Below are 17,284 nucleotides of genomic sequence, written 5' to 3' on the forward strand. Positions count from 1 at the left end.
ATATTTTCGAAAAGGAATTGGAGGATATTTTTCAGATATTTTCGATCAGGAATTGAAGGATATTTTTCAGATATTTTCGATCAGGAATTGAAGGATATTTTCCCCGCGTATTGTCCGCATCACACTAACCAACAATAAACACAAATAATGCACGTCTTTTAACAGGCTGTCATGTGAGCGCCCCTCACGCCGTCCACAACGCGGTTACCTCCATCAGACGCAGTGCCCATACGGTCATATACACATTGCATATCTCCCTATTCTAAATAACCCTTTACAACCTCCATCACAGGCACTGTCGCTAGTGCTATATATACATTGCATATCTCCCTATTTCTATATCACTCGTTTCCAACAATTTTACAAAATTGTACCTATCTTTAGTGCTTTGAGTTGTAGCTTCTGTGTATACATCCATACTTTTCATTTCCAGTATGTCTGAGGAACATCAGCATCATCTTTTTCACCACAAGAAAGATGAGGAGTTGAGCGGCGATGCAGATAACAGTGCTTATGTAGAGCAGACGCCTGGTGAATATGGGGGTGAAGACAAGTATGAAAAGGCGAGAAAGGAGGAAAAACACCACAAGCATCTGGAGGAAGAAGGTGAACTTGGAACCGCCGCCGCTGGAGGATATGCGATGGTATACTTTATTTGATATATATACACTATATATATGATAAAACTGCTGCTTTTTAGGGTTTGAAATTTAAATTGTAGGCCGTCTTTCTACTGAATATATGTTAAAACTGCTTCTTTTAGGGTTTGAAATTTAAATTGAAGGCCGTCCTTCTGCTGAATATATGTTAGAACTGCTGCTTTTAGGGTTTGGAATTATAATTGAAGAGCGTCCTTGTACTAAATTTTTTGTTATAACTATTGTTTTTAGGGTTTTATGTTATAATGTGAAGGGCGTCCATTGTACTGAACCGATATTTTGGCATGTGTGATGTGACAGTATGAGAAGCACGAAACAAAGAAAGATCCAGAGAATGCTCACAGGCACAAGATAGAGGAGGAGCTCGCTGCAGCCGCTGCTGTGGGCGGTGGTGGATCTGTATTCCATGAACACCATGACAAGAAGGAAGACAAGAAAGAAGAAGAGGAAGCCCATGGCAAGAAGCATCACCATCTCTTTTGATATTCCAGTTCTAACAATAAATCTATTACAGAAAATAGATATTTATATATATATATAAATATATATAAGTGTATATAAGTGTGGTGCTGTATTGGAGATATTATTAAGCCAGCATTGTATGAAGTTCTTACCATAAATCTACTACAGAGATATTTGTTTATATATATATATATATACATATATTATTAAGTGTTGTGCGTGTTGTGCTGTATTGGAGATATTATTAAGGCAGCATTATTGTGAAGTTCTTGCCAAATGCTGACTGTGCTGAAGAAGTTATAGACAAAGGCAAAGCAACTCAAATAATTAGATTAATTATTAATTCAAAATGAGTTGAAAGATATTCTTGTGTGGTTGCATAACTTATTTCTAACCATGAATAAACCAAAGCTTTTGGAGAAGCATTAATTGGAATTACTATTGTACTTCCATACTAAAAATGCAGTCTAATAACTAAAATAGAGAACAAGTTTTTGCAACTTCAATAGTATGTGAATATTTTTAAGTTCATGAAACAAAATGTATGTATAATAGGCTAATATTTGAGGAATGTTAAAAATTTTGATTAATGAATTGTCAAATCTAATATTTTTACTTTCATAAATGCAAAATCATGACTTATAACTAATTTTGAAGATTTATAGATGTATTAAACCCTATCATGACATTAAAGAGGCTAACACTTTTCTTCTGATTTAAATGACCAGATGTACTAGACAAAATTATATTGTGATTTCATGCAATACTACATAGCCAATGAGAAACGATTAATAAAATGAAAACATCATTATTTTGATAGACAATAGTACCAAATCTTAGCCACTACTTAATGACTTAATTTTTAAAATCTAGGAATAATGTAGTCGTAGACCCTAAAGTGGATGTAACTCTGCACAAACATTGAGTAAAATGGATTAATTACCATTAAGTTATGAAATGCAAATTTTACCATAAAACATGCTTTAACAACTTTAAAATGAGATGTTGGGGTTTTTATAGACCACTTCAAGCATGTCGTGGAATTATTCACAAGCCCCTCATATGGCTGAAATTGAGGTATTTTTAGACAAATATTTTGTAACGAAACCATATGCTGGTGGACTTTGGTCTTTTCTACAAACACTTCAGAGACAAATCCCACGTTGCCGAAATTTAGCCTTCTCTACAAAGAAGTTGTAAAATGAAACCCCATTTTCATTAAATTTGTTTATTTTTCATAAAATTAATCTTTTATGGAGCCGTATTCAGGGAGTTATTGCTGAATACATAGCTTGAGTAAGACAAGGAGGCAACGAATGCACTATTGGGAGTGGTAGTGGGAAGGAGCCTAAGACATCAAATGAAAAATTTGGATTCATTAATGCCTCATGTAAACAGTTTGAAAAATTTGGAATGTGATTGAGCTAAAATAAGATTTCGTCATGTTTGAGAATACCAGTCTACCATCGTTTCATAGAAAACTTATATAAGTAAAAGAAACCTTAATCAAATTTGATCAGGATTTAGCTTCTAGGCAACAAATCTGAAGTCGTTTTCTCCAATTTTAAAGTCATTTTCTAATGCAAGAAAAAACTCCCCTTGCCTACAACCCAGAGAAACACAAACACAAAATCTTCACAAAGCCTCTCTCTTAGATTACACTTTTCTCAAACTCTCTTTTCCTTCTTTTGCACATTCTGCACTTCTACCATTCCTCTTCTCAAAGTGCGACCACACTACCACCTGTGGTCTTCCAAAACTAAATTCAGCCTCACGCCCACATAACTCTCTTCGAAACAATTTCAGGGCCCTTCAGTGCAGTCCTTGCAGAGTGAATCTCATACCCCTAGCCAAGGAAGTTTCCAGTAGTCTAGTGGGCCAATAGGTAAAAGAGGACCAAGTAGAGGAGCTTGCTTCTCTTGTAGGCAGTTTGATCACAAAGCCGCGCAGTGCCCTCAGCGTTTCCACAATACAGGTAGTCAGAGGTTAGCAACATCAGAGCTTACAAGATGTAGGGAGATCTGATAGAGTGTTTATAGTGGTGGATGACTGCCAAGTTGATCCTTAGGTAAGGATCCTATAGGACCCAAATGATGAGACCTTGGCGACTTGGGAGGATGCAGCGAAGATGAGAGAGTTGTATTCTTATTTATTTTAGGCTTCTAGGAGTAAGCCTAGTTTTGGGGGGAGAATGTAGTACCCCTACTCATTTGAACTTATTAGTTGCAAGCTTCATGATATTAGAAATATATTTTTATTAAAGTTTTTGTGGAAAAATAAATTAAATTAATTGTATTTATAATTCCCTAAAATTATAAATAAATAAAAGAATAAAAGAATAAATAAATGAATGAATAAAATAATTAAGTAGAATTAAAGTATTGCTTTAATTTCTTTATTTAGAAAATTAATTAATTTGCATGAGAAAAGAAAAGAAAGAAAAATGATTTTTAATTATTGTATGTTAACTTATCCCTTTGTTAGAAAATTGGAAAAGAAAATAAAATTGTTTTTATTCTTTATTTAGGTTTTTGAGAAAAAAGTTATTCAACCTAGAATTTTTGTTTAAATAGGGGAATAGGTCTTTATTTTAGGGACACACAGAAACAAAAAGATTAGGTCTCTTCTACAGATTTCTTCCAAGAAAGTTATACCAGGTTGGATGACTTCTTTGATTGTGGGTTTTTAGAAAATATTTCTATTTTTCTCTGAATGATGTGTTTGTGAATTATTTGTCAGTTTCAAAACCCTCTTTTGGTTAATTCAGGTTTTGAATTAAAATTCTTGCCTGATGTTAATTTTCTAGTTTGTGGGAGTAATTTAATTTTGAGAACATTGGGAAAATTATTATGGAAAAATTATTCTCTCTGGTTTGATTTGATCTGATAGTCTTTTAAATAAATCTATGTGATTTCTTTAGAAATAAATTTAATTGTGAATTAAATTTATTGGATTATCTAATGTTAAAAAAAAACTGTAATTGAAATAAAATTCTAGGAATGAATTTTATTGGATAGGAAAAATTTAATTCTATTTAAATTCTATTAAATGTTTTTTTGTGGATTTGAAAATTATTTTCATGTTTTAAAAAAAATATATATAATAAATAACTTTGGGTAGCGGCTACCTATGGTAGCAGTGCTACCGGTGGTAGCATAGGCTACCGTGCGGTAGCATAGGTTATCGTGCCAGGGCCAGTGTGTTAACATTTTTTGTTAAATTAATTTTTTTTTACCCTGTGCGTACTATGACATACTATTTCGGGTTTCGAGCCAAGGGGTTAGGTAAATAGAATAATTTATGTGTTATATTATGTGTTATATATATATATATATATATATATATATATATATATATATATATATATATATATATATATATAGATGTGTTTTCTTTATGGTGGTGATTATAATATTTTAACTGTTATTAAAATACTAGTGAGGAGTTGATATATATATTTGTAATATAATTATAAGTATATATATATAGGTATGCATACAATTATACTATAGTTGTAAAATCAGTTTATAGTTTGAATGTTTTAGAAAAGCTTATAATTTTTAGAATTTATAATTCTGAAAATACTTTAGGAGAATTATTTCTGTTTAACTTTATTGGACAAATGACAAGATGGATTTATTTGTATAATTATATACTTGTAATTTCTTATTTTCTGGAAATTCTTTATTTTCAAGTAATTTATGCTTTTGACTGTTTTAAGAAAAGATTGTTTGTATTAGGATCTTGTGTAAATGGTGGTTGCAGTCAAGCTTAATTTCATTGCAATTCTAGTTGAGTTGTTATTATGTTCTATGTTATTTCTCCTTGGTCAGGTGTTGTTGTATAACCTTGTTGATATGAACCATTGTGTGTTTTGTCTAAATGGTCAATCTTGGGTTAGTGATTGTGTATCCTTCACCTGTGCTTTGTCAGGATTGTTTATGGTTGTCTATTTTGCCATAGTGTTCTCGTAGAGAGAGACTTTTCCTGTTAGTGTCCTATGAGAGAGTGGCTTTCAAGCGGGGGCCATGCTCGAAGTGGATGAAAGGATAACCTGCCAGAAGTCAGTTAAAATGTGATAACCTAATAATTGATTAGGAGGTGAGTAGAATAAATATTAATTAAGATAATGTACCTCGTGCATAGGTGAGTGCTTGTACAGGTCTCATAATGTTACAAGAAGGCTTGGAATTGAAAACTTACTACCTTGTGTTCACGAAAGGATTGGTAGGGTCCGCATGAGACTTAGTTGGAACCGAAGGCTCGAGAGAGGTTACCAGGAGAAACCTAGGATGGGGGCCGAGACCTATGGAGGCTGTACCATTGTATCCACCGTAAGACATGTGATGACACTCTCTCCTTAGAGTCACTAGTGTTTTGTGAGTTGAGTTACATGGATGTTTGCAGAGTCTTGTAGTCCTTTCGTACTTGTCTTACTTTTCTTTCTTGAGGGTTTTCTACTATCTCCTAGCATGGTGGGGTGGTTCCACTTCAAGATCACATCGTCGGGTGGTAGTGCCACTTCCCATCAGATGTTCTGGATTGTATCTTCAGGTGAGGAAAGGCTTTGCTGGTGTTCTTGGTTCATGGTTCATGTACCAGCTCTTGTTCGAGATTATTATTCATTTGAGACCCTGTGGTCATTGTATCAGACTTTTATGTAACCTTGTTAGGGTAACTTTGTAATCTGTGGCATCATTGGAAGCCATGTAGTTATAGATATTGTAATATTATGTCAGTGGAATGTATGTTGATTCAATTGCTTTGATATTATATATAAATGAAATATGGATAAATAAATGCATTGGAATACTTTGATTTCTTTCATTATGAAGATTTAGATGTATGTGTAGTTTTGAAATTAAGCATTTAATCTATCTAAGTATTTATGGACAATTGGATTAACTGTGGTGGTAATGTAATCTATGAATTAATCTTCATTGGTAACCCTTAGGAAATCATATGTTAGACTTCGGCTGTGTTATTAAATGTGCAATAGTCATAGTTAGTGCACTTAGTCTTTTAAAAAAAAATTATTTCACCCTTTAGTTGCCTAGTTGTGTTTTTTTCCTTTAGGGTTCCTGGCGGGGCACTACAAAACTTAACCAGACAATGAATTACATTGATGGAAATGAGATGTGATTACACTCACAATATCTTGTATTTATAATAGGAATGAGTGTCGAAGCTAGAAGGTAGTGTGGGATCATGAGATCAACATAGGATGCACACAAAGTGACTAGAAGCGACTAGAGTGGTTGTTGAAAGTATACTAATAAATATGTCACCTAATTGTAATTAAGTGAACATGCACACCAACAAATATGTCACAATACTATATCAAAGTGGCCTCAATAATATTCTAAAGGAATCTCTACATGTTACACATCCATGCCTAACATCACATAATAAATAAAATATTATAATTATAAACATTATTATGGAAGGTGTAAAACACATATATCCCAACAAGGACTACCACCACTTTAGGTAAATGGGATATATCTTTACACTATCTTAATAAAATAATTTGGCCTCGTGATCTCCTAATTTTGACTAAAGATATAACTAATCAAAGTGTCTATGTTTTTGCAAATTTAGTCAAATGTTATTTTATTTTAACTAATATTAAATATATAATGTACTAACTATATAAGCTCTTTTTTCCCTGCTATAATTATTGTAAGAGGGTGGGGCACCAAGGTAGTTTCATGAAATATTGACCAACAAAACCAAGAACCCCTACCCATATCCATATAATGAAATTGGGTATAAATAATATAGCAATAAACCTAATTAATTCATCCAATCATTTTATTCTTTAATTTATTTATATGTTCATTCTCTCTTAGCCATCTCTATAATAAGATGCTGATGATTTTCAATAATTTTCTTTTAATATTTTGGTCAAGAACTTATCAAATAGATTTATAAGATAGTAACAATTTCTCTGAAGTGATACAAGAGCAAGACCTTCATAATTTCAAATATATATATTTCTATCCAAAATCCTATAATAATAAAATTTGAAGATAGTAATTGCTCATATAAAGTGATTGTTGATGGTGATATTAGCACTACCAATGTCAAGTAGAATGATAGGTTCCTATTCAACCAAGTCTTGATTATTTTAGAAAAGACAAGTGGCTTGTGAGATTTGTTTACAACGAGGCTTTGTTGGTGTTATCATATTCAACATTGATAAACAATTAAGTGGTTCAAATTTGCTTATACGAAATATTGGATCTTTAAGGTTCCAATGCAAGCCTTTCTTTTTAAACACTTTAACAATCTTAGCTTATCCTATATTTAACTTAAGATCTAAGTTAAACTATATTTTATCCTAGCTAAAAAAAGATCAAAATATGTTAGGATTAGAGAAAATAAATTAAAAATAAATAAGTGGACAATGACTAGTTCCATTTTGTTTCTTAAATTTGAAAGGTTAGATGAAATCCAAGAAACCAATATTGTAATGGTTAGTATGTCGAGCACACCAAATAGAAGATGTGGTATGAACCAATATCTCATTCAATGGAAGAATATATCATTTGAAGATGTCACATGGGAAGATGAAAAGTTCATTCAGAAGAATCCTTACTTGGTTAGCATTGAGGATAATGCTTGTTTGAAGAAGGGGGGAGTGTTTCTCCCTTAATCCTAGAGAATACATATGTTTAGGAGTAGTCAACTTGTGGCTACCTTAACCCTTAATTAAGTCGTATTATCATTATTACATTGTTATTTAGTTAGTTAGGTCAGCCTTATGCCTATATAGTAATATTTAGGCCAGTCCAAGTAATATGCTATGCATAAATAGGATATTCAGAGGTTTTTCTCCTTGAAGTGTCTTATTACTTTATGATATTATATATCCTCAACATATTTCATATTATCTTCCTTATTTGTGCAAGTTACTTCATTACAAGGTTCCTAATTTAGTGGAGGCTTATTATATATGGGGATATAATAAGATATGGAGGTTAATTGATATCCTTCACATTATATTATTAAAGAATGAAATTAATCTTAAGTTAAGAGTACAAATTTTAATGATTTTTTTTTTGTAAACAAGCAATAATGGCATCATTCTATGAGTCTACATAACCAATCAACAAATGATGTTTTAAGTTACATGACAACTAAAAATTTGTTTTCTAGGGTTAGTGAAAATGGAGTGTCAAAAATATCTAAGTTGTTCAAAATAATTAGTGAAGGATTCCCAAAAGGAATGATGATTTGGAGTCTCGGGATTCATAATTTGCCAATTTTTCATAATTAGTGGAGGATTCCCAAAAGGAATGATGATTTGGAGTCTCGGGATTCATAATTTGCCAATTTTATTAAGTTGGTAGGCTAGTTTATTGGCGAAAGCAATATTTGTGATAATATGTTGAAGGCCTTCTCAGATGATAATTGCAACAACTACTATAATCTAGAGGTGAAATATCATTTAAAAATATTATTTTGTTTAACCTATGACATACCCAATTACATACTGGCTTGTTAAAATTATATATTAAACACTAATGATTTCCCTTTATATTTGATACATGTCCATACCCTATTCACTTGATTTCTTACAAGATATATCTATGCTACATAGTACCTCAATACCTCTAAATCGAAGTCAAGTGCTCACACATACCTATATGAAACTAGCAACAAAGAACTTTAGAAAACCTATTTAATTCTTTCCTAGCCCTCTTCTCATTTCGATGACTTTTTTGGAATTATTTGTAAAAATAAAAACTTATCTTCAACTAATAAAATTGGACACTAGCCAAAAAGAGCTAGATAAACCATCAATTTCCATGCGCTAAAAGAACAAGAAAAAATCAAACCTCAATAAAACTCTTATTTTTCCTCTCATATGCTTATCAATGTGATGTTAATGCTATTTTGTTTAGATGAAAACATTAATCCTCAACCCATACAGATAATGACTAACAATTAACATTTTTTAATATTTTTAATGAATTATCATCCACTATAATTTTTAATATACTCAAATAATTAATATTAAGCAATATTTTATATTTTATTAGAATAAATTTGATTTGTAGAGAAATGATATAGAACTAAACAAGAAAAACAAACAAAAACTATTTAGAAAGTCCAACACTTCAGTGCACAGTTGGAATAGTTTTTAATATGAATTGAAAAACATAGTTAATTTAATTTTTATAATTAGATTGTTTAGATATTTTCTAATATGAATTTAAAAACTTGGTACATTTTAAATTTTTGACATGCATCACTTATCATAATTTAATATCAAAATATAATTTTATGAGGTTTAAATTATAAAATTATATATTAATTTAGAATCTTATTAAAATAAAATATAATTATTTTTAACTTTCAAGCCAACAAATCATACACTCACAACGCTATTTTACCAAATAAATTTTTGTCTATCCCATTAACACGTAGCATTTTAGAAGAGTTAAAAAACGGAAAGCTTCTCGCACTCACCCAACAGATATTTTCGAAAAGTAATTTAAGGATATTTTTCAGATATTTTCGAAAAGGAATTGAATTATATTTTCCCCGCGTATTGTCCGCATCACACTTACCATCAATAAACACAAATAATGCACGTCTTTTAACAGGCTGTCATGTGAGCGCCCCTCACGCCGTCCCCAACGCCGTTACCTCCATCACACTCAGTGCCCATACGGTCATATACACATTGCATATCTCCCTATTCTAAATAACCCTTTACAACCTCCATCACAGGCACTGTCCCTACTGCTATATATACATTGCATATCTCCCTATTTCTATATCACTCGTCGTTTCCAACAATTTCACAAAATTGTACTTATCTTTAGTGCTTTGAGTTGTAGCTTCTGTGTATACATCCATACTTTTCATTTCCAGGATGTCTGAGGAGCATCAGCATCATCTTTTTCACCACAAGAAAGATGAGGAGTTGAGCGGCGATGCAGATAACAGTGCTTATGTAGAGCAGACGACTGGTGAATATGGGGGTGAAGACAAGTATGAAAAGGCAAGAAAGGACGAAAAACACCACAAGCATCTGGAGGAAGGAGGTGAACTCGGAACCGCCGCCGCTGGAGGATATGCGATGGTATACTTTATTTGATATATATACACTGAATATATGATAAAACTGCTGCTTTTTAGGGGTTGAAATTTAAATTGTAGGCCGTCTTTCTACTGAATATATGTTAAAACTGCGTCTTTTAGGGTTTGAAATTTAAATTGAAGGCCGTCCTTCTGCTGAATATATGTTAAAACTGCTGCTTTTAGGGTTTGGAATGATAGTTGAAGAGCGTCCTTGTACTAAATTTTTTGTTATAACTATTGTTCTTAGGGTTTTATGTTATAATTTGAAGGGCGTCCATTGTACTGAACTTATATTTTGGCATGTGTGATGTGACAGTATGAGAAGCACGAAACAAAGAAAGATCCATAGAATGCTCACAGGCACAAGATAGAGGAGGAGGTCGCTGCAGCCGCTGCTGTGGGCGGTGGTGGATCTGTATTCCATGAACACCATGAGAAGAAGGAAGACAAGAAAGAAGAAGAGGAAGCCCATGGCAAGAAGCATCACCATCTCTTTTGATATTCCAGTTCTAACAATAAATCTATTACAGAAAATAGATATTTGTTTTTATATATATAATTAAGTGTTGTGCTGTATTGGAGATATTATTAAGCCAGCATTGTTCTGAAGTTCTTACAATAAATCTATTACAGAAAATAGATATTTGTTTATTTATATATATATATATATATATATAAATTTTATTAAGTGTTGTGCTGTATTGGAGACATTATTAAGGCAGCATTGCTGTGAAATTCTTGCCAAATGCTGACAAGACAGTTTTGTGCTTAAGTTATAGACAGCCAAAGCAACTCAAATAATTAGATTAATCATTAATTCAAAATGAGTTGAAATATATTCTTGTGTGGTTGCATAACTTATGGATATTTCTAACCATGAATAAACCAAAGCGTTTGGAGAAGCATTAATTGGAATTACTATTGTACTTCCATACTAAAAATGCAGTCTAATAACTAAAATAGAATACAAATTTCTGCAACTTGTGAATATTTTTAATTTCATGAAACAAAATGTATGTATAATAGACTAATATTTGAAAGAAAATTAATTTTTTTGTTTAATGAATTGTTAAATTTAATACTTTTACTCTCATAAATGCAAAATCATGATGTAAACTAATTTTGAAGATTTATAGATGTACTAAACCTTGTCATGACATTAAGGAGGCTAACACTTTACTTAAGATTTAGATGATCAGATGTACTAGACAAAATTATATTGTGATTTCATGCAATGCCACATAGCCAATGAGACATGATTAATAAAAGAAAACATCATTATTTTTGATAGACAATAGTACTAAATCCAGGCCACTACTTATTGACTTAATTTTTAAAATCTAAAAAATAATGTAGTCGTAAACCCTAAAGTGGATGCAATTTTGCACAAACATTGAGTAAAATGGATTAATCGCCATTAAAGTTATGAAACACAAATTTTACCATAAACCATGCTTTAACAACTTTAAAATGAGATATGTTAGGGTTTTAATGGACCACTTTCAGTAACGAAACCATATGCTGCTGGACTTTGATCTTTTCTACAAACACTTCAAAGACAAAACCCCACGTTACCGAAATTTAGCCTTCTCTACAAAGTTGTAAAATGAAACCCTATTCATTAAATTTATTTATTTTTCATAAAATTAATATTTTATGGAGCCGTATTCAGGGAGTTATTGCTAAATACATGGCATGATTAAGACAAGGAGGCAACGAATGCACTAGTGGGAAGGCTTGAGACATCAAATAAAAAATTGGGTTCATTAATGCCTCATTTAAACAGTTGAAAAATTTGGTATGTTATTGAGTTAAAATAAGATTTCACCTTGTTTGAGAAATCCAGTCTCCCATCATTTTATAGAAAACTTGTATAAGTAAAAGAAATCTTAATCAAATTTTATCAAGATTTAGCTTCCAGGCAACAAATCTGAAGTCGTTTTCTCCAATTCTAAAGTCATTTTCTAATGCAAGAAAAAACTCCCCTTGCCTACAAACCAGAGAAACACAAACACAAAATCTTCACAGAGCCCCTCTCTCAGATTACACTTTTCTCAAACTCTTTTTTCCTTCTTTTGCTCATTCTGCACTTCTACCATTCCTCTTCTCAAAGTGCAACCACACTTCCACCTGTGGTCTTCCAAAACTAATCAGCCTCACACCCACACAACTCTCTTCGCTACAATCCCATCGAATTCTTATAAACCTTCAATCGAATCCCATCATTTCATATTCCTCACAATTCATATCTCTACTGATTTTATCGGTTCACATTCTCATTGCCTATTTTGCCATTTTACCCATATATTTGATGCCCTTGCATACTAGTCGACTCCTTCCTCGACAAGATTTAGAATCGATGTTAGAAAAACTTTATTTAATTTGATTCCTGTGACATTTAGTGCATTAATTGTCCATATCAACTCAAATGCTTTCAACCAATGAAATTAAAAATAAATATTTTTTTGAACATATTTATTTAAAAAATTTGCATCTAAATTTTAAGAAAAATAAATATTTTTTTCATATAAAAATTGTTGTAACATAATTGGTTAAAAACATAAGCATTAATAACATGTTAAAAACAACACCTAGACCAACTAAAAATGAGATCGCTTGAGCTATTTATTAATTTTGACTTTTTGGCAATGGTAGCAACTAATTCACATGCTCATGGTGTGTTGCATACTAGCCTTGGACACATAGAGAGATTGCATATACTCTTTTGGAGACTTGGGAAAATGATCCAAAACTTTTGAAGACTAACTTTGCAAATGTATTTCTTAAGATGGCATTGTAAAAACCGTTGAACTCCTATATATATGTATATATTTGGTAATGCAAATTTTGATGTATATTGCATTTATGTTTTCATGTATTTGCTTACCTTTGTCATTGCTGTCAAGGGGGAGTAGTATTGGTCAGTTAAAATTTTGTAATAGAATGTAATTTCTAAGGGGGGTTTTTGTGTGTATTTGAGTCATGAGTCATAATTTTGTAATGTGACACTTAGTTGACAACTTTTTTCCTGAGTGTTGCCATCAATGCCAAAGGGGGAGATTGTTGGCTTGATGATGATATGGTGTAATAGGTTAATTGATGACTTTTTTTGTGTTGTCATTGATGGCAACCATATTTTGTTATTCATCTAAGTCATTTAGACCAACCGATAAAGCCTAACCGGTAGTGGAAGTAGTTAAACAACAAACCGGTAAATAGGAATAGTACTATGTTCAAGCGACCGGTATGGGTGATCACTTAACAGTTAAGTGTTGCGGTTTGGAATGTATGTTCATGATATTGGCCGGAGTCTATGACTGGAACCACATCTATAGATTCGATGGAACGAGTGACTTATGATGTACTGAGCAGTTAGTCAGGAAAAACAATTAACCGATATAGCAGAGTTACTTAGATTGGTAAAATAGTAGATATAACATTTTATTTTAAGTTATGAATTATGTGGCTGACATGAGTAAAGTGTGTTGAGAAAGATTGACTAGATACATTGAACCTAGGAAATTGTTCCAAGGGTTTTGGTTGACTTAACAGAGTTGTTTATAAAAAGATGAATATTGTGTGATGTTGTATGAAACGAAGGATCTAGAATGAGAATTTGATTGTGCGGTGGAAAGTGAAGCTCTATATTGATGTTTAGTTACTATTAGAAGCAAAACTAAAGCGGTTCTAATCAGGCACAAAGGTGCTATATGTAGATCAGTTAAACTTGTTGTTCCCTGACAATTGCAACATAAAAATCCTCTCACAAGGTCACTCCTAACAGGGTGCAGTAGGATCCTAACGGGTCTGAAGGTTTAAATCCTCTATCCAGGTGACACATTAGCTTGTGTTTTGAAATCCCATAGCTGGGTAGCTCCTAATAGGGTTGGTCTTAACATGCCTTATTGTAATAGCTCTTAACCGGGCTAAGACACTCTTAACCTGGTGTGCTCCTAACATAGCAGTTGTATGACCTTAACTGGTCAGATCTCTATTCTACATATAGTTGATCTTTGTGGGTACTGATTCCCACCGTGGTTTTTCCCATTTGCATTTCCACATGAAAATAATTATTTTATGAGTTGCATGCTTTATTGGGTGTTTGTTTATGTGGTTATATTTCTTGCATGCATATTGATTTTCAAGTTGGTTAAAGTGGTGATTAGATATATATATTTTTTGCTTGCACTGATTCACCCCCACTCTCAGTCCCTTATAAGTTTATCAAGAAGAAATCACCTAACTAAAAAGGAGTAGGGGTTGGCTTGCAATCAACCATCCTAAATCCTTGATGCAAATCAAGAGCATACTTTTGTTGTGAAATAGAAATACCGTCAAAAAACTGATGAATTTGAAGACCAAGAAAATAGTACAAAAAACCAAGATCAATCATATCAAAATGATCCATCAATAATTTCCTAGTATCCTCAATCATGGTAGGAGAACTCCCTATGAGAATCAAGCCATCAACATAAAGACAAGAATGAGAAGAACCCCCCATGCCTAGAATATAGACTATAGGAGTGAAGTGACATCTTGTGAATCCAAAGGTAAGCAAAAATCTATCCATCTTCTTATACCAAGCTCTGTGAGCTTGTTTGAGATTGTACAATGAATGTCGAATCTTGAAAACAAGTGAAGGGTCCTACATAAAGCCCAGTATCTTCTCCATATAGATCTCCTATTGTAGATAATCATGTAGGAAAGCACTCTTCACATCCATCTAATACATGGACCAACCCTTAGATGCAGCAATAGAAAGTACAAGATGAATGGAATCCATCTTGTCTATAGGAGAAAAGGTCTCAAAATAGTCAATACCCTCAACTTGAGAAAATAATTTAATTCCTAGACAAGTCTTATACTTATTAATAGAAACATAAATTGAAAATTTTGTACAATACACCCATTTGCACTGACCCAACTTTTTTCCCTTAGGAAGAGAAACCAAATCCCAAGTATGATTCTTCATCAAAGAAGAATACACCCTAGCCATAACACTATCCCATTCTAGAATATTAAAAGCATCTGAAAATTTTTGAGGATTAGTAGAAACTAGATGACTCAAAAGCATGATACCTGAAGCTTGGGAATGAGTGCAGTGAGTAGTTGTGGAATCACCTAAAAGAGATCCGACATCCTCAACAACTGCATGATCCTATAAGGGTTGACTAGGTGTAGGTGGAGGAGAAGGAGAAGATGGAGTAATATCAACAATTAGATCAATACCAACATCAAGAACAACATGATCAAGAGAATTAGCATCATCATCATCATTCTCTAGAAGAAAAAAATCATCTAAAGAATAACTAGGAAGAAGGGAGGGAGAGGTCTATGATGGTGAATCCATCAAAGTGAACGACTCACGAAAGTGAACATAATGATGAAAATGTACCACTCAGGTGATAGGATCAAATAATTGATAACCCTTGACATCCTCACAATAGCCAACAAAGATGAACTGCTGACTCTTCTTCTCCATTCCTTTATGCCAACCATCTGGAATGAATGTCCATGTATCACTACCAAATACTCTAAAAGATGAAACCTTGGGCTTGACATGAGTCCAAGCCTCCTCGGGAGTCATATTTTGAATTGCCTTGAGAGGCATATGATTTTGAATGTAATTGGTGTAATTAACAGCCTCTACCCAAATTTTTGGAGTCATGGATCTAGACTAAATCATACAATTGGCCATCTCTCGTAAGGTTATATTATTTCACTCAGACACACCATTCTATAGAGGAGTGTATGGCAATGTGTGCTGATGAATAATACTTTGAGTACGACATAATTCATGGAAGACCTAATTGACATACTGCCCCCCATTATTTGTGTGAATCTTGAAAAGGGAATGCCTTGACTACTTCTCCATAAATGCAAAGAAGGTCATGAAATGTCGAAGAATGTCATCCTTGTACTTCAAAGAGTACATCCATGTGTGCCTTGAGTAGTCATTAGTAAAGTTTAGCATATAATTGGCCCTTGAAAATAGAGGAGTGGGGAATGACATGAGGTGACTATGCACCAGCTCAAGGGGTGTCGAAGAATGCGTGGCCATACCCTTAGGAAAGGGATCTATATGATATTTTCCAAGGACACAACCTTGAAAAACTCCATCTAAAAAAGAGATATAAGGTAGGCTGATCACCAAATTTCATGTACTCATCTACTGAACATATCTATAGTTCAAGTGCCCAAACAATTTGTATCAAAGCTTGCTCATAAAATCTACGTGAGCAATAACGGATGATCCTGATGAAGACTCAAATCTATCAAACCTATACAAATGAGATACATGGTCAACTGTGCCTATAGCAATGATCTTTCTAGGATCTTGCATCTCCCTAATAGTCACTTCTGTAGGAGAGAACTCAATGATTTGTCTATCACCATGATTGAAAATTTGGTAGATGGAAAAGAGATTCTAAGAAATATCATGAACAAGAAGAACATCATCAATTCTACCATCTTGCATTTGAATTGAGCCTGTCCCTAAAACTGGAATTTGAGAAGAGTTCCCAACAACAATATATGAAGTAGGACTATCAAAAAGAGAATCAAGAAGATCCACAGTGTGAGTCATGCATGATTCATGTGGTAGAGGATTTTCCATGAAAGGAATTATTCTTCATTTTCTCCTGATAATTAGAAGATGCCCCTTCTAAGTGAGAAGGAAGAGGAGGAGGATGAGGATGTTTAGTTTATTGATCATTCTTCACCATAGATATGGAGGGAGCCTCACTGCTTGAAGATGGATCTGCCTTGAGCTTTTTTTTATACTTACCCTTGCCCTTAGATGATTAAACCATCCAAGCATGACTCTTAGGATGAGCATCCATCTTAATTAACTTGGCCCGCTCCATAGTCAAATAATCACAAAACACTTCAAAAGAAGGCATTTTATGGTATTTTCCCATAGCATCAATAGTAAAATAAAAGGTAAAGGAAATAACTTGGAAAGGATCTCTAAACTTATACAAAATCAAGATAATACACTCCTTATCTTGTTTAGGATAACCACATCCTTTCAACTGAGACAAAATTGACTTAAACTATGCAAGGAA

General features: G+C 33.0%; 1 protein-coding gene and 1 pseudogene across 1 annotated transcript; both read left to right on the top strand.

The window, feature by feature from the left end:
- Nucleotides 1–345: 345 nt before the first annotated feature.
- LOC131067352 (abscisic stress-ripening protein 5) lies at nt 346–1,483 on the top strand. The gene is made up of 2 exons (XM_058002319.2): nt 346–644; nt 960–1,483. Exons 1-2 carry the CDS (start codon nt 435–437, stop codon nt 1,140–1,142), a joined length of 393 nt encoding a protein of 130 aa, XP_057858302.2. The 5' UTR covers nt 346–434; the 3' UTR covers nt 1,143–1,483.
- An 8,417-nt stretch (nt 1,484–9,900) lies between these two features.
- Nucleotides 9,901–11,129, top strand: LOC131067350 (abscisic stress-ripening protein 5-like; annotated as a pseudogene).
- The last annotated feature ends 6,155 nt before the right edge of the window (nt 11,130–17,284 follow it).

Source organism: Cryptomeria japonica, chromosome 5, assembly GCF_030272615.1.
Source record: "Cryptomeria japonica chromosome 5, Sugi_1.0, whole genome shotgun sequence".
NCBI classification, from domain to species: Eukaryota; Viridiplantae; Streptophyta; class Pinopsida; order Cupressales; family Cupressaceae; genus Cryptomeria; species Cryptomeria japonica.